Source organism: Sorex fumeus, unplaced genomic scaffold (genome assembly GCF_029834395.1).
Source record: "Sorex fumeus unplaced genomic scaffold, SorFum_2.1 ptg000047l, whole genome shotgun sequence".
Classification (NCBI taxonomy): domain Eukaryota; kingdom Metazoa; phylum Chordata; class Mammalia; order Eulipotyphla; family Soricidae; genus Sorex; species Sorex fumeus.
The window spans coordinates 57,110,993-57,137,601 of NW_026606104.1; the positions used below are offsets into that span (position 1 = coordinate 57,110,993).

Below are 26,609 nucleotides of genomic sequence, written 5' to 3' on the forward strand. Positions count from 1 at the left end.
ATGCCTGGGAGGAAGGGTTCCCTGCCTTTAGGTGGCTCACAGGCTAGTGGGCAGGGATAAGAAACAGCCCGCGCGGGAATTCAGAAGCCTGAGCCAGCTGCAACTGTGTTGGTAGGGACCCGAGACCCCAGCTTGAATGAGAATGATTTGTGCTGCATTTAGTGTAGCCAGCATCCCAAATGGTCCCCTGAGCACCGAGACTTGAGCAAAACAGAGGCTTTGCTCCTCTGCAAAGAGGCTTGCTTCCTCTGACCTCCCCTGGCGGGAGAGTCAACTGGGATAACAGCCGGTGGCGGTCTTTGTGGCCGGGGCTACAGGCAGCCCCTGGACACCTTCGCGGGGCGGAGCAAGGGCGGGACTCGGGGGGGCGGGGCTCGGGGGCGGAGCCCTCCGGCTTCTGTTTCTGCGCCTGCGCGGAGGCGCGCGCGGCCTCGGGGTCACCGGAAGCCCGCCCCGCCAGCTTCTGCTTCCGGGTCGGAGCCATGGCGGTGGCAAATTCAAGCCCCGTCAACCCCGTGGTGTTCTTCGATGTCAGCATCGGCGGCCAGGTGAGGCCGGGGCGGCCACCCAGCCCCTCTCCGGAGGGAGCCTGCGCGGAGCGACGCCGGCGGGAGGACTCGGGGCGGGGACCGGGCAGCGGGGGGCGTGGGCGGGGCCGGCGGGAGCTGCCCCGCGGGGGCCCCCTCTGACAGCCCCGCGCCCTGGGCAGGAGGTGGGCCGCATGAAGATCGAGCTCTTTGCGGACGTGGTGCCCAAGACGGCCGAGAACTTTCGGTAAGGACGCCCCTGCCTCCGCGCCCTGCCGGTCCAGGGATGTCCGCGGGTCAGTCCGCCTGAACGTCCACCCCCGCGTGGACCGTGCCCGTGTCGCTCCGTTGTGGTTCGTCCCCGTGCCTGGCCGGTTGGTGTGGGGTCCCTGCATCTCCCGAGACGAGGGGCGCCCCGCGCAGTGGCGACCTGGCGACTGAGTCGCGCCCCCTTCCCTTTGCAGGCAGTTCTGCACCGGAGAGTTCAGGTCAGTGTCACGTGGTTGGCTTCTCCGCCCCGCCCCTCCCCCCGCGCCGGGACCAGGGTGGGGGGTGTCCTGGGGCTACTGTGAGGGTCTTTGGGGGGACCTTGAATGATGGCTGGTAGCAGTGATGGAGGCCAGACCCCATGGGACTAGTCTCCCTTCGTTTGCCTGCTCGATCGCCCCTCCGACCCCCCAGCTGGCTCCAGTGTGTGGTCAAACTTTCGAAAACGGCATCACCCCAAGTCTTTTTCTCTCTGGTTGTAGAAAAGACGGGGTTCCTATTGGATACAAAGGGAGCACCTTCCACAGGTGAGAACTTTGGCAAGCCATCCCCGGGGCCCGTGGAATTCATTACTTGCTTGGGAGAGGAGGTTCTTTAAAGGAAGAGAGAGAGACACACACACACACACACCCCCGCCCAAGGGTGGGCTGTTAGGTCTTTGAAGATTTGTTAAATATGAAAATGTTGTATTTTGAAATCAAGGACTAACAGATTCTTCTCTCGTGAACCGTTGTTCTGTTTTAGGGTTATAAAGGATTTCATGATTCAGGGGGGAGACTTTGTGAATGTGAGTATTGTTTTTTTTTCTTTATATCAAAACAAACCTGTTACGGGTATGTTTTCTTATTACTGATGTTTGTACTGTTTATACTATGGGGACCCAATCATTAGACTTGCAAACAGTAACCGAGTTTGATGAAGGCAGATGGAGATGGACTATCAGGCCACTAAGTGACAGACATCAACAGCCATGATCACGACCATCCTGTTATTCATCGATTGCCTCAAGCAAGCCCCAGTAAACGTCTCCTTCGTCCTAACCCTGAGATTTTTTTTAAAAAGTGCCATATTCAAGGCTCTTTCAGGGTTAGGAGAATGAGACCCTTCATTGTTACTAGTATTTGGCATATTGGGTACGCCACGGGGAGTTTGCCAGACTCTGCCGTGTGGGCAGGTTACATTCGGTAGCCTGCCAGTTTGTCCAAAGTAAGACAGGCATCAAAGTATGACAGACATCAACATTAAAAAAAAAAATTGTAGGGTGAAGGGGCAGGGGCAGGGATTGGAAAGATAGTACAGTGGGTAGGGCATTTGCCCCCTGTTCTATCCCTGTCATTCCATATCGTCCCCCGAGTACTGTGAGTAACCACTGAGCATCTCCAGGTGTGACCCAAAAAGTGGAAAAAATATATAGGTATGACCATTTTTTTTTTTAATGAGTGGTTTCTGGGAACTGGAGAGATAGTAAAGCCGATAGGGCATTTGCCTTGCATGCAGCTTACTTGGGTTCAGTTTGGAGAATCCCACCAGGAGTGATCCCTGAGTGCATACCCAGGAGTAAGCCCTGAGCACTATCAAGTGTGGCCCACTACAAAAAATAATGATTTCCCCCTTTCCCTGTTCTTTGTTTCCCTTTCTTCAGGTCTGATTACGCATGAACATTCAGTTTAGGTGCTTTTTGGAATTGTACTTTAGCTATGACTCCCACACATTCTGATGGTTGTGCTAGCTGTCGGTTAAACTTTCCCAAAAAACAGAGAGAACATCCCTCCAAAACTATCCACTGCTCTCTTGTTTTGATATCTTGTCCACTAATCAAATCCAAGACCTTCTAGTCAATGTGATACCAGGGAAAAGGAGGCATAAACTCATTAGTAAGGAGCTTAGCTCTCCTTCCACTCTGAAAAAAGTCAAGTTGCATTATATTTCTAGCGATGTTTCACAAATTTGGGTTCACCGTGAATCATCTATAGGTATGATGGAAAACTTCAGTTTCTGACCCTAAAGTATAGAGATTTGAACGAACCATGGATGTTTGTAACTCAACCAAAAACTCTTTCTTGTGACCATGTTATTTGACTCTTATCAAACCTTTTTCCCAAACTAAGAGGGTGCTGAATCAATCACCTTTTTGAGCTTTTGTTGTTGCTGTGTTTTTTTTGTATCACAGCCAGTGGTGCTCGGGGTTTTTTCCTGGCTCTGTGTTCAGGGATCACTCCTGGTGGGCTCTGGACATCGGTAGGGTACCTGTGAATAAAACCAGGTCATCTGTGTGCCCGGCAAGCACCTTCCCCACTGTGGGATCTTTCTAGTTCCAATCAAAAATTTCGCATTTTTTCCCTTTAAATTATTTTTTGTTCTTAAACACTTTTTTTTTGCATATAACTCTTTTTGTTGTTGTTGATTTTTTTTGCAAGTTCTTTAACATTTTATAACAAGAATCACTTCTCCAATTTCCAAGAACATTTTTCTCAACTCAGATACCTCAACAGAAACACCTTTAACATTCATATTTCTTCCCCTGCCCTTTTTTTTATTGAATCACCATGAAATACTCAGTTCCGAAGCTGTACATGGTTGGGTTTCAGTCATACAGTGTTCTAACACCCAGTCCTTCAACTGTGTACATTTCCCACTACCCATATCCCTAGCTTGCCTCCACTGCCACCCCTTCAACTGCCTGTATTGCAGACTTTTCTTCTGTCCCTCTCTCTTTCCTTCTAGGGATTGTGGTTTGCAATACAGACACTGAAAAGTTATCATGTACATCACTACCTCCTTTCAGCACTCAGTTCTTGTCCAGCCCACTCACTGCCGTGCATGGTCTTAGTATCGATTTGGTTATTCACACTGCTGCTTTCTTGGACCTGGGTGATGTTCTATCTTCTTTGTGTGTTAGATGCTCATGAGTTGTTTACACCTATCTTTCCTTTCCTAGGAAGTGATGCAGAATGATGGATTTTATGCAAACCTTGGCCACAACTGCTGTGGTATTGCATAGGACAACCATATACTTTTTTTTTTTTGTCACACTCGGCAATGCACAGGGGTTCCTCCTGACTCTGCGCTCAGGAATTACTCCTGGCAGTGCTCAGGGGACCATATGGGATGCTGGGAATCGAACCCAGGTTGGCCACGTGCAAGGCAAACGCCCTACCCGCTGTGCTATTGCTCCAGCCCCCCCAACCATATACTTTTGGCTAGCCAGTATGAAGTGCTTGAAAGGCTGTTCTTGACCTGCTTTTCTTTCCTTTCTTCTTTGTACAGCCATGTTAGCTTAGCAGGGAAATGTTCAACTTCTTTCTGATCATGCCAGACACCTGGATTAGTTAGCTGTAGGGTTAGACAGAAGTTGTTAGTGGCTGAGTGTCAGAAGTAACTAGCCAGGGGCTGGAGCGATAGCATAGCGGGTAGGGTGTTTGCCTTGCACGCGGCCGTCCCGGGTTCAATTCCCAGCATCCCATATGGTCCCCTGAGCACCGCCAGGAGTAATTCCTGAGTTCAGAGCCAAGAGAAACCCCTGTGCATTGCCAGGTGTGACCCAAAAAGAAAAAAAAAAGAAGTAATTACCCAGAGCCACTGATAGGGAAGAAAGCAGATGCAGAAGGGTTTGAGGACTTTGAAAGTTGGACCAGGAATATTTGATCTTGGTAATCTCTTCTCTCTTTGGGGGCTTGGGGACCATACGTCTGGGTGCTCAGAGCGCCACGTGTCGCATGAACCAGAGTCGGCTGCATGAAAGGCAAATACCTTAACCTCTGTACTGCCTCTCTCTGGTTCCTGTAAATAAATGGCTTAAAATTTGTTTTGTGGGGTTTTTTTTTTTTTTTGGTTTGTTTGTTTGCTTACAAAAGGAAAATGCAGAGGAAAAGACTTAGATTTCAAGGTTTTCACTTTTCACTATATCTAAAGGAATATAATATTTGTGTTTTAGTTTCTAGCTGCCAGGCTTATCTTTCCTTTCATGTGAATGTGAATTTTTAACAATCTTAGGGTCACTAATTCTTGTTTGTTTTCTTTTTGTTTGGGGGCGGGGGGACACACCGGGTGGTGTTCAGGGGTTACTCCTGGCTCCATGCTCAGGAATCACTCCTGACAGGGTTGGGGGGACCATAGAGGATGCCAGGGATCAAGTCCTGGTTGGCTGCATGCAAGGCGAGTGCCCTACCCTCTGTACTGTCTCTCTGGCCCCAGTCATTGATTTTTAATTTTTTATTGTTTAAATGCTTTCTGCATTTCCTCTTGTCATTAGGACTTTTAAAACATATTTCCTAGTAACTACCTATTATCCCATTATGAAAAGACAATTTATTTGTTCAATTCACTATTGAAGTTACTTTAGTGTGCTGAATAATTAATTTTGTCATTTTCCCTACTCTGGTTTCTTGAGAGCAGTAGATAGCGTGATTATAGAGGATGAAGTAACTGATCTGTCCCCTGAATTTATTGAGAAACTGGAAATGAACTTTTTTTCTCTTCCTTCTGTTTTTATGTATGTGGAGTTCAAGATACGGCAGCTCATGGATTGCAGGGTGCTTTTTCTCAGCACTTTCTAATTAAATTTTCTTGACAGCACTGTAAGGAGGAAACGATTTCCTCCTATCTTGATAGATTGGGGTGGATTCCCAGTTCAGAGTGGTGGCTCTGAACAAAACAAATCAGGCCTTTGGGTAGACTGTAGTGCAAAATATTTGGTTTCGAATAGTTGTTAATCAGATGAGTTTGGATTTGATGGTTATTTTTTGCCCTTTTGCTGTCACCAGGATGACAGACAGCAGGACTGCCACCGTCCTACTTGGCACATGTGGCATGCTGGGTATTTGAACTCAGGCCCCTACACTTGCAAGGTTCCAAGGCTGGTGCCCCTAGCCTCTGCGCCCTTCCTATAGACCCTTCAGGTTTATTCTTCCTGATTTATTTTAGTCTCCTTTGGGAGTCCTGGACCCAAAAAGAGACCCCTGATTTCTGCACTGTCGGTAGTAGTTTCCCTTCCTGTATGCACCAATATCCTTTTCTTTGCTTACTGGCTGGGAAAGACTAGTAGGTGGCCCCCCTCTTCATATCGCCTTGAAATCCCAGTGACTCTATTTGAAATACTACAAATGACTTTGGTCAAATTGTTTTGTTACGTGGATTTGTTTGCTTACCTGAGAAAAGAAGAGAAGATGATAGTGCAGATTCCACAGAACCATTAAAGAACAAACAGATAACAGCAAATAAAGCTTGTTTGGTAAAATTGGGAGCTTATGATAAAGGGCTTTGTGGGAGTTGGGGGTGCGAGGGGCCTAGTGGTACAGGGATGCTGATACTCTGGCCTGGAGCAGCATTGTATTCCTTAACCATTAATTCTAGTATTATAAATCATGGAGCATAAATTTAAAACTTTTTGTTTGTTTCTGTTTTGTGGTCACACCTCTCAGACTCTGCACTCAGGGGTCACTCCTGTTGGGCTCAGGGGACCCTCTGGGACACCAGAGATGAAACCGGATTGGCTGTGTGCAAAGCAGTACCCTACCACAGTAGTGCCACTCCAGCCCAATAAATTAAAAAAAGAATAATAATAATAACAGGGAAGAAAAGAGATGCTGTTTCATGGAAGCCAAAGGAAGAAATAGAACCAGGAGCTGGAAAGCCACAGAGGCAGTTCTCTCTGCATTTCTAGTGCCTCGCCCCTCCCACATACACCTGTGTTCTCCTGCTGTTTCCAGATCTACCTGAAGAAGGTAGCCACCTCCGGCTTTCCATGCACACACAAGTTTCCACATCAAAGAGATCATCTGTCCTACCTCTTGATTCCCAGATGAGGAATTCCAGTTGACACTGCAAGAACTAGGTGTTCTCTCACCCAAGAGTGGTCAGGAGGGTAATATCCACGCACTCACTGACCCTAATAATTTGGGGAAATGGAGCAGTAGTTGGTTCATTGGGTCATTTGATATGACTGAGGGCATGAGTGAGAGCTTTTGTGAATGGCAAGAAGAGCATGTGGGGCTGGAGTGATAGTATAGAATGTAGGATACTTGGCTTGCACGAAGCTGACCCATATTTAATCCCTGGCACCTTATAAGGTCCCCCGAGCCCTGCCAAGAGTGATTCATCCCTGAGCACCACCGGGTGTGGCACCCAAACAAAAAAGAATAACGTGATCATAGTGTTGTTATTCTCCGCTTTGACTCCTTCTCTCGGCCCAGCTGTGACCCATATTACCTAAAGTCTGGGCTGCCGGAGTCACTTTGTGTGCTGCAGTGCTGTGATTGCAGGCCAGGGTCAAAGAGACCTGGTTCCCGCAGTGACCTATCAGAGAAAGGATGAGTTTCGGAGAAGCTGGGCTTTCAGTGCACCGCCCTCTTTTTCTGGGCTCCAGGCAAGTTGCTAACACATCCCCTTCTTTCTTCCAGGGAGATGGGACTGGAGTTGCCAGTATTTATCGGGGACCATTTGCAGATGAAAATTTTAAACTGAGACACTCTGCTCCAGGCCTGCTTTCCATGGTAAGTGAGGACCAGTCAAGGTTTCGAGTTAGATTGGTAGTCACCGAGGCCCAGTGGTCTCTCTTGGAATGGAAAGAAGTGCTTGGCACAGTGCTCACTCTCCCTCGGCCTGTCTCTGTTGCCTGGACTGCTAGACTCTAGCAAACTAGGGGAACAAAATTGAACTCTTGGTTTGATCCAAGAGATGAGCTGGGCATTCAGCCTGGCCACTCGGATGCGGCCAGTGGTGCTTTCCAGACCCCAGAGTCCCCTCGTAAGCTCCCACTCTGGCCAGGCCCTCCCCTGTTTACACCCCCATTCGCACGGTGTGGGCTGAAGTTTCCTGGGTTGAGACAGGGAGTCGGAAAGATGTTGTATGAATATCATGCCCCTTTACCCATTTTATTCATTTTGTTTTCATGTTCCTGCGGGCACACCAGGAGTGCTCAGGGGCTTCTTCCAGCACAGTGCTCAGAGTGGTCGGACAGACACCAGATAGGAGGTCAGTGTAGCTTGGGAAGAGCTGTAAAAACTAGAACAAAGATGGGGCTCATGGATTTGTTTTTATAGATTACCTGTAAAGCCATGGACTCTCTTGAGCTGGGTCAGTCAACTTTGTGTTTCAGGTGGAAGATTCTGGCAGACAGGATAAGAGGCAGCCATAATTGGGTGGGACTCAAAAGGCCCGTGGCAGGCCAGGCTGGGTAGATGCAGGTGATGGGTCCACAAAATACTTTAAAATTTGTTTGAGGACTAGAGCACTTACTCTGTATGCAGAAATCCTAGGTTCAGTCTCAGGTACCACATTGGTCCCTGAGTACTGCCAGGTATGGCCCAGACCACTTTCTCAAGACATGTCCGGTGGAGAAGTAGGCACTTATGAGACCACTAAGTCGGCTGTTTATCTCTGTGTCCTGAGGTCTGAGCGTGGCTCCGGCTTCGTAGTTGATGCCTGAAGGTTTGTTGAACAAAAGTGTGGAACAAAACTTCACTCTAGGCTCTTTGGAAGCTTAGGCTAGCAGGACCAGAACTCACTGCAGACACATTTGATCTCCCCCAGGCAAACAGTGGGCCCAGTACAAATGGCTGCCAGTTCTTCATTACCTGCTCTAAGTGTGATTGGCTGGATGGGAAGCATGTAGTGTTTGGTGAGTCTTAACTTTTCCACTCCCTGGAGTAGGATTTTCAGAAGAGCTGGTCCCTTACCATCCTGCGAGGGTGCTCAGTTGGCGTAAGTTGCTCTGGGTGGGAATAGTGGGAGAAGGGCAAGATGTGTGGGTAGAGACAGACTATAGAGAGGGAAGGAAGGAGGGAAACGAGACCCAGTCACCCAGACCAAGGGTGGGGCCCTGTTACTACTTGTGACCTTGGACAAGTCTTCATTTCCCTGAATCTTACTGTCCTGGTGTTAATGTGAGGGTGGAGTGAATTAATTGCTAAAAATGAACAGAAAACCTGGATGATTATGCAAATGAAAATCTAAAGTCAAATTCATACTCTCCCTGCAGGAAAAATCATTGATGGACTTCTAGTGATGAGAAAGATTGAGGTGAGCTTTTTTTTTTTTTTTTTTTGCTTTTTGGATCACACCCAGCAATGCTCAGGGGTTACTCCTGGCTCTGCACTCAGGAATTACTCCTGGCGGTGCTCAGGGGACCATACGGGATGCTGGGAATCGAACCCGGGTCGGACGCATGCAAGGCAAACGCCCTACCCGCTGTGCTATTGCTCCAGCCCTTTTTTTTTTTTTTTAATTTTTTTGCATTTTGAGGTGAGCTCCATTTTGATTGCCTTTCTTGCCCTTCCGGTCTTTGACTATCTTCTAATGTCTGCACTTGAGAGCAGTAAGCTTGGCGTCCCAGTTACTTGGACTCCTCAGAGAAAGAGGAAAGACCGCATGTCTCCCCACCCCACCCCACCAGTTTTCTCTGTCCCTGGGCTTAGCCTTCCTGATACATGCTGAGGTGTGGCCCTCGGTGACCCTTTCTCCTACCAGACAGCATCCTGCTCAGTGTAACCAAGATCCTTGGTGCTCTGTCCCCTGCCAGCTTCTGCAGCCCCCTCCCCCGCCTCTTTCGTCTTCCATTTGTACCTGCCTGTAGTTTTTCTCTAAATGTACCATGCTCGTTCCTGCCCCAGAGCCTTGGCTCATGCTGTTTCCTCTACCCGGAGTGCTCTGCTCATCTCCTTTCCTCCTGGTGCGATCCCGTGCATCCTTCCAGATCCAGCTCTGCGGAGCCCTCTTCTGGGCATCCCTCCTGATCTCTTTAAACTGCAGTTTTCATTACTTCCTCTGCCGTGTTCACAGTTTGTCTTGTGATGCACTACATCACTGTGCACTGTAGAGTTGGCGTACGTTTTGTCTTTAATCTGCATCGTATGCTTGGCTTGTCTGCTAGGACATGGGCTGTGGGAAGAGCTATCTCGAGTCCGCAGTCCTCCGCACGAGGGTAAATGTCTGGTGAGTCTTTGAGTGTCTGAAATCTCCACGGTGCTTTTTCTCCTAGAATGTTCCCACGGGCCCTAATAATAAGCCCAAGCTGCCTGTGGTGATCTCACAGTGTGGGGAGATGTAGTCCAGAGCATGCAGCATGAGTGGCACAGGTAAGTGTGACCGTGGAAAAGGCCACGGCCCCTCTGAACTGTTCCCCCCCACCCCCACCCCCACTACCACCACCACCATTGGTCTCACTACAAGAATGAAAAGAGAAAGGGTCATCGGGCACTTTCCTGCCGCTTTGTAGTTTACAGTGTCAACCTGAAAGCCAGTGAGAGTTTCTGGTCTCTTCACAGCCCCACCTGGAAGATCTCTCTCCCTCCTCTCTCCCTCCATGCTCTGTCTCTTCCCTTTCGTTCTTCCCCTCCCCCCTCCTCCTCTCTTTCTTCATCTTCCCATCTTTCCCCCTCTCTCCCATCTTTCCCTCCCTTTCTCCTTTTCTCCATTCCTCTCTCCCATCTTTCCCTCCCTTTCTCCTTTTCTCCATTCCTCTCTCCCTGTTTTCCTCCCTATCCTCCCCCTCAAACACACACACACATACACACACACACACACAACTTTCTCTTAGGACCAAGTAGTACAGGAAGTCAGGTGCACTTGCCTTGCACCCCGCACGTGCCACCAGAGGTCACTCCTGCACGCAGAGCCAGGAATAGCCCCTCAGCACAGCTAGTTGTTGCTCAAGGCCCTCTCCACACCCTCCTCGCCCCCAAAGAGAAACCTGATCCAGATTCACCACTGATTCATATTCTTGGTTTGGCCGAGCCGGGTTCGATTCCTCCGCCCCTCTCAGAGAGCCCGGCAAGCTACCGAGAGGATCTCGCCCGTGCAGCAAAGCCTGGCAGGCAACCCGCGAGGTATTCAGTCTGCCAGTAAGCAGTCATAACAAGTCTCAAAATGGAGATGTTTCTGGGCCCGCTCGAGCAAATCGGTGAACAGCAGGAGGACAGTGTGACGGTGTTTTGCTTTGACTTTTTAGTTTGCCTCTCATTTCTGCTCTCTCCTTTCCTGTTTTCTCTCTTTTCTATTTCTCTCTTAACCTTTCTTACTCTCTCCTCCCTTTCCTCCTGTCTTTTCTTTCTTTCTTCCTCCCCTCCCTGTCTTTATTCCTTGTCTTCTTGCCCTTTCTTCATTTATTTCCCATTTAAACACTTTTTTAAAAAAATTTTTAGGGGGTAGGCGGGGGGCCCACACCCACCAGTGCTCAGGGGCTATTCCTGACTCTGTGCTCAGGAATGATCTCCAGCAGTACTCAGGGAACCGTATGTGGTACTGGGGATCAAAACTGGGTTGACCACAAGCAAGCAAAGTGCCTTTATCCCTATATTACTATCTCTCTTGCCTTCAGTACTTTTGTTTGTTTTTGTTTTTTGGGTCACACCTGCTGGTGCTCAGGACATACTCTTGGCTCTGTGCTCCAAGATCACTCTTGGTGGGGCTTGGCAGAATGCGTGGGCTGCCAGGAATCAAACCTAGGTCAGCGCGTGCAGGCAAACTCCCTACTTGCTGTGGAGAACAGAACATATTTTAATTAAAATTTGGCAGTGTCTATATTTGCTTATATTGCTTAGATTTTTGTTTTTTGTGTGTCTTACTCGTCTTTGGTGATAATTCTTTGTTCAACAAAGGTTCTGTGATTTGCAGGGGTCAAGATGAACAGTTTTTTCCCTTATGACTTGGGTTGTCTCCTCTAAGAGGTCCTCATTGCCTCAGATCTTTCTGCTTTCTCCTGATATGCCTGTAGTTTTGTTTGCGTGCATACGGAATGATCGAAAGTCGACTACTTTTTTCCATAAATAAAAATTTTATTGGAATAGTCATTCACTTACATATTGATTTTTGTCTAATTTCAGGTACAAAAACAAAGCAAATTGTCATGATAGAAATAATTTGACGCACAAAGTCTGAAGTATGCATTCAATTGGCCTTTAAGAAAGACTTTTCTGACTAATCTAAATATTTAGAAAAAAAGCATAAAATAATTCTCAGGGTCAGAACTATAGTGCTTGTCTTGCACATGACTTTTTTTTTTAACCCTTTGCCCCCTATAGAGGTCTAGTCCAGTCTGAGACCATTTTCATGACACTCACCTCTTTGGCTTCCTCTGTGTTCACAACATCTGGCTCGTATAGGCATTCATTGAGAACGCACTGCCTGGATTAGTCAGGGGAGAATGTCAGGTATTTCAAGCAGGGAGCTGCTGTGAGCAGGTGCTGAGGCAGGAATGCACAAGTGTTTGCTGAAGGCTGCCATGGGCCTCTCAGTGAGCATTGTGCCCCTCCTCAGGCGCCACTGCTAGCCCGAGCTCTCCTTTCTGCCCGGCTGAGAGCCACTCCCTTGCAGTCGGCTGCACTCCTTTAGGAACTGCTGGCCATTGCCTCTCTCACTGATCTCTTGCAAAGTAGAGTTGAGCCCAGAGATCCTTACCTCCGTGTAGTGTGGTCACGGATTACTGTTGGAGACCAAAGATAAAAGGAATCAAATTTAGAAATACAGATCCATCTAGAAAGCTGCTGGAAATCCTGCTGGATATTTGATTTCTGCAGATAGCCGTCATCACCCTTCCCCTCCTCACCCACCCTTAGCAAAAGTCACTTACACCTTTGCCCCCAGGAGAGCCCCTCTTCTCCGCCTGAAGTCAGAGCAGAGTAAATTCTCCAGGGCCATTTGACATTCCAGAGGCCTTCTAGATGCATTCTGCTACTGCCCTCTCTGATGCTGGCAAATGTTCTGGGTCGGTACAATCCATCCTAGGAGCTTCTCGACACGTGAAATGTGGCTGGTGTGACTTGGCTGATGCATTTTATTTTATTTGAATGAAATATAAAGAGCCACATTTAGTAGCTCCTGACCTCCAGATTGAATCTCAGGTCAGAGGCCCTGACCTCCAGATTGAATCTCTCAGAGCTCATCCTTAGCGACAGCATGATAGAGCTGTTTTTGCAGAACATTTTTTTATTTCATTCTTGGTAGTCATCCCAGCAGTGCTTGAGGCCACCAGAGAGAGGCCAGAAGGGGCACCCTGCAGGAATCAAACCCTCACCCATGCAAGGCTTGTGCTCTATCACTACGCCACTTCTTGCCCCCTTAACTGCTTTTTGTGCTGGAACATTGAACTAACAGCATTCTTTTTTTTTTTAGTATATATATATATTTTTTATTAGTGAAACACCATGAGGTACAGTTGTAGATTTACAATTTTTGTGCTTGGGTTTCGATTATACAATGATCAGATACCCATCCCTCCACCAGTGCCCATTTTCCACCACCATGGATAATGTCCCCCCCACCCCCATCCCCCCCTGCCTCCGTGGCAGGGCAATCCCCTGTGTTCTCTCTCTCTCTCCTTTTGGGTGTTGTGGTCTGCAAAAGAGGCATTGAGTGGCAAACATGTTCAGTCCATAGTCTACTTTCGACATGCATCGCCCCTCCTGGGAGGATCCTCCAAACACCCTTTATTTGGTGCTCCCTTCTCTATCTGAGCTGCCCTTTCCTCTAGAATGCCCGGCTGGCCACTAAGCTATGGAGTAATCACTAACAGCATTCTTAAGTCAGCTCATGTAGCTACTAGAAATCCCTGGCACAGGCTTTGAAGTGCTGGGGAATCTGAGTGATAGTCTGACCTAAGGGGATTCCATAGCAAGGTGCCCCACTGGATGGTTCTTCAACTTTTGAAAGTTTTTATTTCAATCACTGATTTGCAGGACTGTTCATGATAGGGTTCCATGATACAACCTTTCAACCCCACACCCTCCACCAGAGTGTCTACTTCCTACCATTGTCTCATGGACTCTCCTCACACTTCTGCCTTCTCACTGCCATGGTAAACTCAGTATTATAGACCAGTTCTCAGGTTCTATTTCCTTGATGATGTGTTATTCGTATAATAACAAATCCCACATACAAGGGAGATCATTCTGTACTGTTCCTCTCCTTCACTCAGCATGTTCCATCCACATGATGGCAAATTACATGATTTCACCTTAGAGCCAAGCAGTAGTCCACTGTGTATATGTGCCATAGTTCATTTATCTAATCATCTGTTCTTTTTTTTTTTTAATGGAGGAAAATCATCTGTTCTTGAACACTTGGGTTGTTTTTAGATTTCGGCTATCGTGAACAGTGCTGCAATGATCATAGAGTGCAGATGTCTTTTCTGACTAGAGTTTTGAGGACCTTGAGGTAGATGCCCAAAAGTGGAATTGTTGGGTCATATGGAAACTCAGTTCTTAGGTCCATATTGTTTTCCCTAAAGGTGCGCCAGTCGACTTTTACACCAGCAGTGGAGTGGGTTTGTTTTTCCCCACAACCCCACCAACACTGGTTATTCTTCTTTGTAATATGTATCAATCTTACTGGTGTGAGATGAGATGTAAGGTTTTTTTTTTTTTTGCTTTTTTTTTGGGGGGGTCACACCCAGTGATGCTCAGGGGTTACACCTGGCTCTGCACTCAGGAATGACTCCTGGCGGTGCCCAGGGGACCATATGGGATGCTGGGAATCGAACCTGGGTTGGCCGCGTGCAAGGCAAACGCCCTACCCGCTGCGCTATCACTCCAGCCCCGAGATGTAAGTTTTGATTTGATTTGTATTTCCCTCCTGGTAAGTGATGAGCATTTTTTTTATATGTACTTATGGACAAACTTGCAGGCTATCGAATGTAGCCTGCCCACAGGGCAGAGTCTGGCAAACTCCCCGTGGCGTACCCAATATGCCAAATACCAGTAACAATGATGGGTCTCATTCTCCTAAAGAGCCTTGAATATAATCTCAGGGCTAGGATGAAAGAGACGTTACTGGGGCCTGCTCGAGGCAATCGACGAATAACAGGATGATGAAATGAAATGAAAAATGGGCCATCTGTATGCCTTGAGAAAGTTTCTATTCATCTTTCCTCCATTTTTCGGTTGGTTTTGGTTGGTAAACAAAAATTTTACAAGTGCTTTGTATATCTTGAATAGTAACCATGTTTCAAACGTGTGGTGGGCCAATAGTCTCTCCCCATCTCCGGGCTGTCTCTTATTCTCGTCATCATTGACTTGGTGGTACAGAAGCTCCTTACTTTAATACAGCCCCGTTTGTTTATCTCTGCTTCCATTTGCTTGGCCAGAGGCATTGAATCATTGAGGATGCCTCTAGATTTGCTGTCATAAAGGTTTCTGCCTGTTTTCCTCAATATAATTTAGAGATTCGGGTCTGCTATAGTGGTCTTCAATCTGTTTTCTCTTCTTTTTGGACCACACTTGGCAGTGCTCAGGGCTTACTCCTCGTTCCTTGCCTAAGGACCCATGTCTGGTGGTGCCGAGAGACCATATGTGGTGCCAGAAATCAAATCTGAATCAGCCCAGCACAAGGAAAGCTCCTGCTGTGCTCTCGCTACCAGGCCTTTAATCCATCTTTGTTGTTTTTCCTGTTGTTCTGTTTGGGCGCCGCACCTGGCCGTTCTCAGGGCTTACTCCTGACTCTGCGCTTAGGGCTCATTCTTCTCAGTGGGGCTCTGGGGATCATACACACGTTGAACCAGAGGTTGAACCCAGGTCAGCCTCAGGTAAGGCAAGCACCCAGCTGCTCTACTGTAACTCCAGCCCCCACTTTAATCCAACTTGAATTGACTTCTGTTCTGTGAGATAAGGGTATAAGTTCTTTAAAAAAAAAAACAAAAACTTTTCTTACGTTTTAGTTTTGGGGACACACCGGTGATGCTCGGGGCTTACTTACTCCTAGCTCTGCACTCGGGAGTCACTCCTTGTGGTGCTCAGGACCGTAAGGATGTCAGGGATCAAGCCCAGGTCAGCCGCATATCAGGGTAACTCCTTATCAGCTCTCCTATCTCCCATTGGTTTTTGGCCACACCCAGCGGTGCTCAGGGTTTACTCCTGGGTCTCTGCTTAGGGATCATTCCTGGTGGTCTTCAGGGACCCTATGGGGTACTGGAGATCTAACCTGCATCAGCTGCATGGAACACAAATGTCCTACCCACTGCACTATGTTCTAGCCCCTTGAAGAGACTTTTTTCTTATTCCACTCAGTCTTTTAGTTCTTAGTTCCTTTATCAAAGATTAGAAGACCATAGACTTAAAAATCTGTCTCCAGGCTCTCAGTTATGTTCCATTGGTCTGAGAGTCTGTCTGTCCTTATTCCAGTACCACACTGCTTGATTACTATAGCTTTATAGTATAATTTACAAGTCTCCAATGGAGACGTTACTGGGCCCGCTCGAGCAAATCGATGATCAACGGGAAGGCCTTTACTACTTACTACTTTACTACATAGTATAATTTAAAGTTAGGAGAAGAGGGGCTGGAGCAGTAGCATAGCGGGTAGGGCGTTTGCCTTGCACGCGGCCGACCTGGATTTGATTCCCAGCATTCCGTATGGACCCCTGAGCACCACCAGGGGTAATTCCTGAGCGCAGAGCCAGGAGTAACCCCTGTGTGTTGCCAGGTGTGACCCAAAAAGCAAAAAAAAAAAGTTAGGAGAAGAAAACTCTCCCATCTATTTTCCTACGATTGCTTTGACTATTTGCGATGGGGGGGAGTTATTACTCCATATAAATGTCAGCGGCATTTGGTTTATGTCCGTAAAAAATATCCTGGATATATATGTGTGTGTGAGTGTGTGTGTGTGTGTGTGTGTGTGTGTGTGTGTATTTTTTTTTAAAGCACTTGAGGTCAGTTTTATTTATTTTTCCTTTTGGGTCACACCTAGTGATGCTCAGGAGCTACTCCTGGGTCTGCACTCAGGAATCACATCGGGGGACCATATGGGATGCTGGGAATCGAACCTGGGTCAGCCACATACAAGGCAAACACCCTCCCTGCTGTGCTCTCACTCCAGCCCCTGTCCTAGATATTTCTATAGGAACTGCATTGAATCTGTGTATTGCTTTGGGTCAGATTGTCATTTTTGCATTATTAATCCCTCTGATCATGAACAGGAAATGTGTTTCCATCTCTATGTCTCCTTTTATTTCTTTAGCATTGAATTATAGTTTTCTTCATAGATCTTCCATATCTCTTCTTAAACTAATTATTAGCTCCTTGAAAATTTTGAGGTGCAGATAACAATGGGATTTTTTTTTCTATTTTTCTCTCTCTTCTATTTTGTTTGTATCTAGGACTGCTATAGATTTCTGTGTCTTGATTTTGTAGCCTTCCAAATTACTGTACAAGTTTTTTGTTTCCCGGAGGTTATTTTTTTTTAGAGTTTCTCTAGGGTTTTCTAAGTCTACAAATAGTAATAGTTTGACTTCTTTCCAATCTGGATTCCCTTCTATCTCTTTTTTGCCTAATTGCTATCACTAGAACTTCTAGTATTATGTTGAATAATAGTGGTGAGTATTCATCAGGAATATAGGCCTGGAGTCTTTGGTGGTCTCTGTCTGCTTTCAGTATCAGGGTAATGTTTGCTTCATGGAAGCTGGGAGGATTCCTGTTTCTTCAGCTTTCTGGAAGAGCCTGAAAAGGATTAGAAGTAAGTCTTCTATAAAGATTTGTCTGGAACCGGGGCATTGACTAGGCATCTGACCCAAGTTCAATCCCTGGCATCTCATAAGTCCCCTGCCAGGAGTGATCCGTGAGCACAGAGCCAGGAGTGATCCCTGAGCAGAGATGGGTGTGGCCCCAAACCAAAGAATGAGTTTGGAAGAACTTCCTGAACCCATCTGGGCCCAGGCTTTTGTTTGGAGGACACTTGCTCACCATTTCAATTTCCTTAATAGTCATTGGGCTGTTCAGATACTCTTTCCTTGATCCCACCTTGGAAGGTTACAAGAATTTAGAAATTAATCCATTTCTTGTAGGTTCTCTAATATTTGAGCCCGAGAGGTCTTTGTGATAATCCCTGATGATCCTTTGAATTTCTATGTTATCACTTATGATATCTCCCCTTTCAACTACAATTTGCTTTATTAGTGTCTTCTCTCTTACTTTCTTTGTGAGTCTAGTTAATTCTTTGAAAGCAAAAGCTCTTAGTTTCAATGATCTTTTGAATTGTTTTTTAAGTTTCCATTTTGTTGTTTTCTGCTCCAAGGTGGTTTTTTTTTTTGTTTGTTTGTTTGTTTGGGTTTTTTTTTTTTTTTTGCTTTTTGGATCACACCTGGTGATGCACATGGGTTACTCCTGGCTCTGCACTCAGGAATTCAGGAATTACGCCTGGCAGTGCTCAGGGGACCATATGGGATGCTGGGAATTGAACCCGGGTCGGCTGCATGCAAGGCAAACGCCCTCCCCGCTGTGCTATCTCTCCAGCCCCTCTGCTCCAAGTTTTAATGCTTCCTTCTCCTTGCTTTAGGGGAATCCTCTTTATCCCTTTTGTTGGTCTCTTACTAGTGCTTTAGCTGTGCTTGGGGCCCACCCTTCCTTCCTTCCTGGGGTTAATCCTGACTCTGCACTCAGGAATCACTCCCAGCAGTGCTCAGGGGGCTATATAGGATGCCAAGGATAGAACCCAGGTCAGCCACATGCAAGGCAAATGCCCTACCCTCTGTACTATCGCTCCATCCCCTTGGTCCCTTTCTTGCTTTCTGATAAACATTTGCTTTGCTATGAACTTCCCCATTAGTGCTGCTTTTGCTGCATCCCATATATTCTGGCAACCGGTGTCTTCATTCTTTTTTTTTTAATTGCTTTTTTTCGGGTCACACCCGGCGATGCACAGGGGTTACTCCTGGCTCTGCACTCAGGAATTACTCCAGGCGGTGCTCAGGGGACCATATGGGATGCTGGGAATCAAACCTGGGTTGGCCGCATGCAAGGCATACGCCCTACCCCCTGTGCTATCGCTCCAGCCCCTGTGTCTTCATTCTTTTTTTTTGGGGGGGGGGTCACACCTGACAATGCACAGGGATTACTCCTGGCTCTGCTCTCAGAGTTACTCCTGGCGGTGCTCAGGGAACCATACGGGATGCTGGGAATCGAACCCAGGTTGGCCGCGTGCAAGGCAAACGCCCTACCCGCTGTGCTGTCTCTCCAGCCCCTGTGTCTTCATTCTTAAAAGAGAATCTTTCCAGACATCTTTTGATTTCTTCTTTAATTTTGGTTTTCTTTTTGGATCACGCACTGCAATAAATCTCCTGGCTCTGCATTCTGAAACTACTCCTGGCCATGCTTCGGGGACCATATGGGGATGATGGGGCTCGAACCCAATGTCCAACACATGAAAAATAAGTGCCTTAGTTGCCGCATTGCCTCTCTAATCCATTCTGATTTCATGAACTTTCACCCGCTAGTTGTCCAGTTGCTTAAGTGCCAAGTGCTTTCATTTTTTTTTTCCTGTTTCTGTTTGTGAAACATTTCACATTTTTCAAAGCACTATCTGATAAGTTCGTTAATATGATTTCTTTTTGTTTGGGGGCCAGGCCATCCCAGTGGTGCTCAGGGCTTACTCCTGGTTGTGCACTCAGGGATCAATCCTTGGCAGCTCAGGGGACCATGTGGGGTGTTGAGGATCAAATCTGGTTCAGGGATTGAGTCAGGGTCAGCCATATACAAGAGCAGTGCCCTGCCCTGTATACTATCTCTCCTGCCCCAGTTGATATGCTATCTTATTGAATTCACATAGATAAGTTTGTTGACTTACCTATCTTAGAAAATATCCCATTTTCACTTTTGGGGGGTGAATGGCCCTTGATTTTTCTGATTACTGTGATTTGGGAGAGTATCGGGGAAAAGGAGATTTTGGGGGGCCAGAGTGATAACACAGCAGGGAGGTCATTTGCCTTGCATGCAGCTCACCCGATTCAATCCCCGGCATCCCATATGATTCACCCGGGCACCACCAGGAGTGATTCCTGAGTGCAGAGCCAGGAGTAACCCCTGAGCACTGCTGGGTGTAAACTCCACCCCCTCCCCCCCAAAAAAAGTTTAAAATGCAGGAAATCATTATTTTTTCCTTCCAGATACAGGGTTACAAATATCTTTAAGTCTTACAGGAATATTTCTGATCCCTCAGGTTGTTTGGGACAGAGCAATGGTTGTCATCCACTATTAGTGATACTTTTAAGTTGTACTGGGGGCAGTATTTCTCAAACTTTAATATGCACATAAATCATCAAGAATCTTGTAAAAATTGTGAGTTTCTTGGTTCTCATTCAGGAAATCTAAATAGGGCCTGAGATACTGCATTTCTTAAGTTTGTGTATGTGCGTTTTGGGGCTCCACCCAGCAGTGCTCAGGGCTTACTCTTAACTCTGCTCCAGGGCCACACCTGGCAGTCCTCGGGGGACCTTATGGTGTGCTGAGTATTGATCCAGGTTGGTCTCAGGCAAGGCACGTGCCTTACCTCTGATACCATCTCTCCAACCCCTCATGAATTGCCTTAGGTCCTGTTTTTGGTTTTAATGAAAATGACAGTTTCTGTGTAGTTGCAGCTGTAGAAATAGTGGTTTTTATCTCAGCAGGTCTAATCTTTTTATAATGAATTCAGTTTAGGAGATACAAATTCTCGGCTCTGGATTCTCCTGCTGTAGTCCCAACCGGGTTCTTTACTCCATCCAACCACCTGGGCACTGGTGGAATTATTTCTCTACAAAACCTGGAAATCATGCCAGAGCTATAGGACACAAGTAGGGCGCATGCCTTGCACAAGGCCAACCTGGATTTGATCTCCAGGATCCTATATGATCCCCCAAGGTCTGCCAGAAGTAAGCCCTAAGCATCACTGGGTGTGGCCCAAAAACAAACCAAAAGAACAGAAGAAACAAGCCCCTTTCTTGGGAAAGGGAGTGGCCTTGAGCTCTGGCGGATTTGCTTGTCTGCATTAGTACTCTCCTCTAGGTCTTTCTGTATTCCTTTGTTTCCCAAAGTCACCTAAAAGTAAAAATCTCTCTGGGCGTTCCTTAAGCCTACAACATCCCAGATCCTTCCCTTGGGGGCGAAGTGGTAGTTCAGTGGTGATCCAGCTGCTTCCCAGATTCCCTCCCTAGGAGAGAAACTGCCTCTTCCGAGGCAGTTCCTAAAATGCTGCTGCTTTGCGGGCTGTTCGTTTGGCCACACCCAGATCTGCACCTGGTGGTTGCTCCCGTCTCTGCTCGAGGGACCATAAAGTGCCGGGTACGGAACCTGGTACTTGTGCTTGTAAATTTCACACTCCGGCCCTTGTAACCATAACCAGACTCCACAAATGCTGCTTTGTTTATTTGGGGCCACACCCAGCTGTGCCCAGGGCTTATTCTTGACTCTGTGCTAGGGATCACTCACGGGAAGTGCTCAGGGAACTCTCTGTGGTACTGGGGATGGAGTGCTTCTCAGACCAGGAGGTAACACGACTGGAAGTGCTACTGGAATGAATATCTTTTAATATTCGCATATCAGGAAAGAATATTGTGTTCAGACAGATAGTACAGCAGGCAGAGCTCTGGCCTTGCATGTGACCAGTCCAGGTTCAATTGCCAGCATCCCATGTAGTTCCCCAGTTCCTGCCAAATGTAATTCTTTGTTTTGTTTTTGTTTTTGTTTTATTTTTGGGTCACACTTGGCGATGCACAGGAGTCACTCCTGGCTCATGCACTCAGGAATTACTCCTGGCGGTGCTCAGGGGACCATATGGGATGCTGGGAATCGAACCCAGGTCGGCCACGTGCAAGGCAAGCGCCCTACCCACCGTGCTATCACTCCAGCCCCCAAAAGTAATTCTTGAGCTCAGCCAGAAGTAAACCCTGAGCACCGCTATGTGTGGCCCAAAAAAAGAGTGGGGGCTGTAGCAATAGTACAGCAGGCACGGCGTTAGCTTTGCACACGGCTGATCTGTGTTAGAACCCCAGCATCCCATATGGTCCTCTGAGCACTTCTGGGGAGAATTCCTGAGTGCCAAGCCAGGAGTAACCCCTGAGCATCTCTGGGTATGACCCCAAAAAGCCCCACACACACACCAAAAAAAAAAAAGAATATAATTAGCATAACACTTTTAGTTTATAGTGGAGTTTACGGAAATCCAAACTTCACTACAGTGATTAGGCTAAACTAATCCCATGCTGGGGAGCTCCTTAAGGGACTGGAGCCTGTGTATTGCTTGCATGCTCAAGGCTCTCTTAAGTGTCTCAGCACCAGTTGGCCCCCTGGAACTATCAGATCGTATAGTACTGGTTGCCTCCCCATGCACTGCTAGGCCCAGACAACATCACTTGAGCATTGAACAGTCCAGCCCAGTTGACTGAGTATTGCCAGAAGTGGCCCCTGGCTCCCATGAGCATTGCCTCGGAGCCCTACCCACCCATAAAAAAATAAAAATTTATTGTACCTGTGTATGGTGGAAATGGTAGCAGTCCATCTCCACTCTGGGACTACCTGGAAATGTTGTCATCCATTCCTAAAGATGATTATGAAAAATTTTGTGACGTGGGCTGGTCCCCCATTCATCCCTTCGCCAAGTCAGTAACCTCCCTCCATTTAAGGCTCCACATTTGAAAAGCCTCTGCATCTGCATTTAAGGAAGTCACAGTTGCAAGGGGAGAACTGAGTTAAGATAGAGCACTGGATTGAGGGTTTGGGGATGAAGCAAGGAATGCAGGGTGTCTGGGTCTGCTTCTTGGGATATGCGGATGCAAGGATGCTTCAACCAAAAAACCCAAAGGAGTGAACTTGTCAGGGGGTTGAATCTGGGAAGTACATTCCAGGTGGAGGCTGATGCATGAGTAAAGGCAGGAAGTAACTGAGAGTATCAGGGCCAAGGCAGGAAGGCTTGAAAAACAGAGGGTGAGAGATGAGACAGGAATGGGGTGCCTTGGGGTTCCATGAAAGCCCATATGTTAGGAACTCTCTTTCTCCCCTCACACACCATACCTGCCCAAAAAAAAACAGGCAAAAAAAAAAAACCACTAAATGGTTTTGAGTAGAACACAGTGATTTTTTTTTGCATCAAGAAAGCAGCATTAGTGATGGGCTGGAGCCAGGGAAGAAGCCACTGCTGCTGTTGGATGGAAGAAAAGGCTCTGTCAGAAAACACAGGTGTAGAGAGCACCAGAAATTTGCCAGCCAGCACTGGCATGTCTGCAGGGCAGTGACTTCATTCCCTGTCCCTGTCCTGAATGTGAGAAATAGTCAGTGCAGAGGGACAGGAGGCAGCCGCCTCCACGCTAGGTGCCTGGTAGGAAAGCCAAGCTCTCCGCTAGCACACCCAGAGCGGGCACACACTAAGGAGCTTCTGCGACCGGAAAGAGAGGTGCCGGAGATAGGACATAATGCCAGCACTATGTTGCTTGCATGGATTAGCTATTTCAGAAATTTCCATAGTCTTAGGCCTTGAGTATCAAATGCCAATTGTTGATTATGCTTACCTTTGGGAGCATTATGGCAAAGAGGTGTCTTTTGGGTTTTGTTGTTTTTGTTGTTGTTGCTATTGTTATTTTTTCCAGTTTATATTGTTCTGAATATGCTTGGATTGTCAATGATAAGTCAGTATTTTATGATAGTTTTTAATCTACTGTAGGATAGTGTTTCTCAGCCTTTTTCTCTGACGGTGTTCCCCTTCCAACTCTGTTTCCTTCCTGTATAATCCGTCCTTCTTACCCCACCCCCTGTGACTGGTTTGTCCCCTCCCTCATACTATTGCCCCCACTCCTATTTATATATATTTTTACCTGTGGCCTCTGGGAATATCATGGAGGTCCATGGGGGCCCAAGTGATTGAGAAGTGTTGCCATGGAGGACATGAGAGATGTCTCAAAGGGCTGGGGCCCTCGCTTTGCATGCTGGAACCCCGGGAGCACCCTGCCACCAGGACACCAGGAATAAAGCCTCATCCCCCAGCACCACTGGGTGTTACCCACAAACAACAGAAAGAAATAGGGGTCCTTCATGTGGTTTCACCCAGCCCTGGCCCCTCCCTGCTCAGGAGCATGTGGCTGGCATTAATTTGAAGCATTTCCTGGACGCTCACTCTCCTCTGCCCTGTCCACACTGAGTTTGCTGTCTCCTCCCAGGTTCTCCCTCTCTGACCACACTTCACACTGTCATGGGTGCGCTGGGGTCTGGTTTTGTCCAGACGGAGAGCTCAGGCTAGGGATCCAGCACACTCTTGGGCCTGGCCCTTGACAGCGGAGTTGGCGCGGGAGCAGCCCGCAGTTCCTTCCAAGTGCCTGTGTACGGTTGAGGTTTCTGTTTGCTTTGTTTTATTGGTTAGGCAGTCACGCCCAGTATTGCTCAGGAACCGCTCCTGACTGTTCAGGGAACCAGATAGGGTGCTACGGATCTAACCCAGGCCAGCTGCCTCTGTCCTCCTGTCTCCAACCCCAACCTTTATACAGTGTTCTGCCTTCTGGTGGGCTTCAGGTCAAACTTCTGTCTGGGCCTGCAGTGTGACACCAGGACTTGTAGTACCCCGGAGGAAGGGTGTGGCTGTTTGAGGGAAGGGGACCCTGGTATCTGTACTCACTCTGTCCTTTCAGTACTACTAACCCTAAGGTCATAAAGAGAGGGTGTGGACTTTTCCTTTCTCTGTAACCCTGGGGCCCAAAAAAAAAAAAAAAAAAAGTAAGAAGTGCCAGGAAAGAGGATTGCTCTTTGTTCTAGAGCTCTCCAGGGCCATCAGGGTTTGGCACAAGGACACAAGCTTTGGAGCCAAGTAGACCAGGAAACCCCATCACTGACTGTCAAGACATTAAACTCCACTGGGACCCAGTTTTTCCTTTTGCCTAGTTTCACAAGACTGCACAGACTTGTGAATAGTGAATGATAGGTGAGATAATAAGCTTTGCCTTGCCGAGAAGGCTAGATTCTTTTCAGTTGTATAGCATATCTCTCAGCTTTGAAGAACTAAAATTCAGTCCTACGGCAAGAGTCATACCTATTCTGCTTTTGGGGAAAGAAAGATCAGATGTCCAGGAGGGCAGGGCGCATGGAAGATCACCTTCCCACTCCTCTGAGCTGCTTCCCTCTCCATCTCACTGACTCCACACCTCTGCCGTTGTACAGGCCGTCTTGTTCTGAAGGATGTTCTTGAGCAGAATAACCAGGATTGGCCCATTTGCTTCCTTGCCTGCTGCCGCCCTGTTTGGTCAAGAGAGAGACCTTGGAAGTAGCACGGATTCAGGACCCAGGATTTTGTTTTCAACTGTAAATAAAGTTTTATTTTTGTTTTGTCTGTGTGTTGTTTTTAAATGGTGGCACCAACTCCGCATACCTCGATCCTAATGAGGTTAGATAAAAAGAAAGCCAGCCTTGGGGCCTGGAGAGATAGCACAGCGGCTAGGGCATTTGCCTTGCACGCAGCCGACCCGGGTTCGACTCCCAGCATCCCATACGGTCCCCTGAGCACCGCCAGGTGTAACTCCTGAGTGCAGAGCCAGGAGGAACCCCTGTGCATCGCCAGGTGTGACCCAAAAAGAAAAAAAGGGGAAAAAAAGAAAGCCAGCCTTACTGTACCTAAGATTAGGAGTCCCCACCTAGATTTTCAGGCCCTGCCTCAGATTAGCCATCACCAGAAAGATCGTACAGAGGGTAGGGTGCTTGTCTTGCAGAGCATCCCATATGGTCCCCCAGCACCCCAGGAGTAATTCCTGAGTACAGGACCAGGTGTAACCCCTGAGTATCACCAGTTGTAGCCCCAAAACCAAAATTTAAATTAAAAAAAAAAATCCATTCGTTGAGGTTAGCAGTCCACATTTCAGATTAGCAATCCCACCTCAGAATGTCAGTCCCTTTAGGTCCCAGCTGAGTGGGCAAAAAAGTAGAACTCCAGGACCTAGCAAGTACGATTTCGTCCAAGGATGTTCTAAGTAGGTTCAGTTTGTTTCACTAGTTCTGGAGTATGTCGGTAGTGATCACTAACTTGGGATATTTGGGGATGAGACACCATTTAGAAGGTCTATTTTGATCATGACAAAGTGGGAATAATTTAGTCAAAAAATAGTTTTGTTGGTGGTGGATCGAGTACCCAGGGATATCAGTCAGAACTGCTAAAGGTCTGAAAACCTGTGGCAGCTCTCAGGCCACACCTGGGTCCCACCTGATCTCCACTGTGTGCAGTCTAGTCCCTACCGTTTGAAATTTTGCTCTCATTCTCAGAATGGGATGAGGTCATACTCTTTGCAAGAAAAAGAAAAACGGTGTGAATCTCCACCTGGGTTCATTGTCTATTTTCATAGCAATTTCAGAGGAAGACAAACAGTGGAGTTTTAGTTAGGAAATAGGAGGAAAGAGTCTCAGAAAGTAATGCATTCCAAGTTGGGTGAATCTAACAGAGCTGGTTCTAGCGTATTGGGGAATAACAGAGTAATTCGTGGCCCTACAGAATCAACATCTGTAAACTGATAAGCAATAACATTCAAGTAAACATGGTTCAAGCCACACAGTGGAGAAAGGTCTGGTCTCGTGAAGGAGAGATCTTTAACTGAAAGAATGGAATTATAATGAGGGAGGGGCTGGGGAGATGCCTGATTTGCAAGTAGGACTCCGGGGTTCCAGGAGTGATCGCAAGGCACTGGCAGGTACGACAAGAAAAAGAGATGGGAGGGAAGATGCCCAGTGGACATCCTGAACCAACATCCTAATGGTGTGCCATCTGTTCTTGCAATGTGTCATCCTGGAGAACTGAGTTTCTCCTGACATCTCCATTCCATGCCCCTCTCTGTCCTGTGCACCAGAACCAGAATTGGGAGTAAGAGATGATCCATGCTTGTGACACAAGCTACAGTGTTTAGGTTTAGTGAGCATTAGAATGAGAAGAGCAGAAATTTGGTTGTTTTTATTGTTGCCTTGTTTGGAGCGATAGCACAGCGGTAGGGCGTTTGCCTTGCACGCAGCCAACATGGCCGACCCGAGTTCGATTCCTCCGCCCCTCTCGGAGAGCCCGGCCAGCTACCGAGAGTATCTCGCCCGCACGGCAGAGCCTGGCAAGCTCCCCGTGACGTAT

General features: G+C 47.4%; 1 protein-coding gene across 2 annotated transcripts; it reads left to right on the top strand.

Moving 5' to 3' along the window:
- The first annotated feature begins 429 nt into the window (after positions 1-429).
- On the top strand, positions 430-24,839 carry PPIH (peptidylprolyl isomerase H). Of its 2 annotated transcripts, XM_056123392.1 has the most exons (10): positions 430-548; positions 710-774; positions 992-1,015; positions 1,277-1,321; positions 1,539-1,581; positions 7,193-7,285; positions 8,325-8,412; positions 8,773-8,813; positions 9,772-9,868; positions 24,671-24,839. In XM_056123392.1, exons 1-9 carry the CDS (start codon positions 483-485, stop codon positions 9,838-9,840), a joined length of 534 nt encoding a protein of 177 aa, XP_055979367.1. In that variant the 5' UTR covers positions 430-482; the 3' UTR covers positions 9,841-9,868; positions 24,671-24,839. The 2 variants fall into 2 exon arrangements, with proteins under 2 accessions (XP_055979367.1, XP_055979368.1); XM_056123393.1 differs by lacking the exon at positions 992-1,015.
- Positions 24,840-26,609: the final 1,770 nt, after the last annotated feature.

Excerpts from the sequence above, each read along its gene's own strand:
- PPIH (XM_056123392.1), top strand. The coding sequence starts at position 483 with ATGGCGGTGGCAAATTCAAGCCCCGTCAACCCCGTGGTGTTCTTCGAT. Across the intron at positions 775-991 it reads AAGACGGCCGAGAACTTTCG|GCAGTTCTGCACCGGAGAGT; the intron begins GTAAGGACGCCC and ends TTCCCTTTGCAG. Across the intron at positions 1,322-1,538 it reads AAAGGGAGCACCTTCCACAG|GGTTATAAAGGATTTCATGA; the intron begins GTGAGAACTTTG and ends GTTCTGTTTTAG.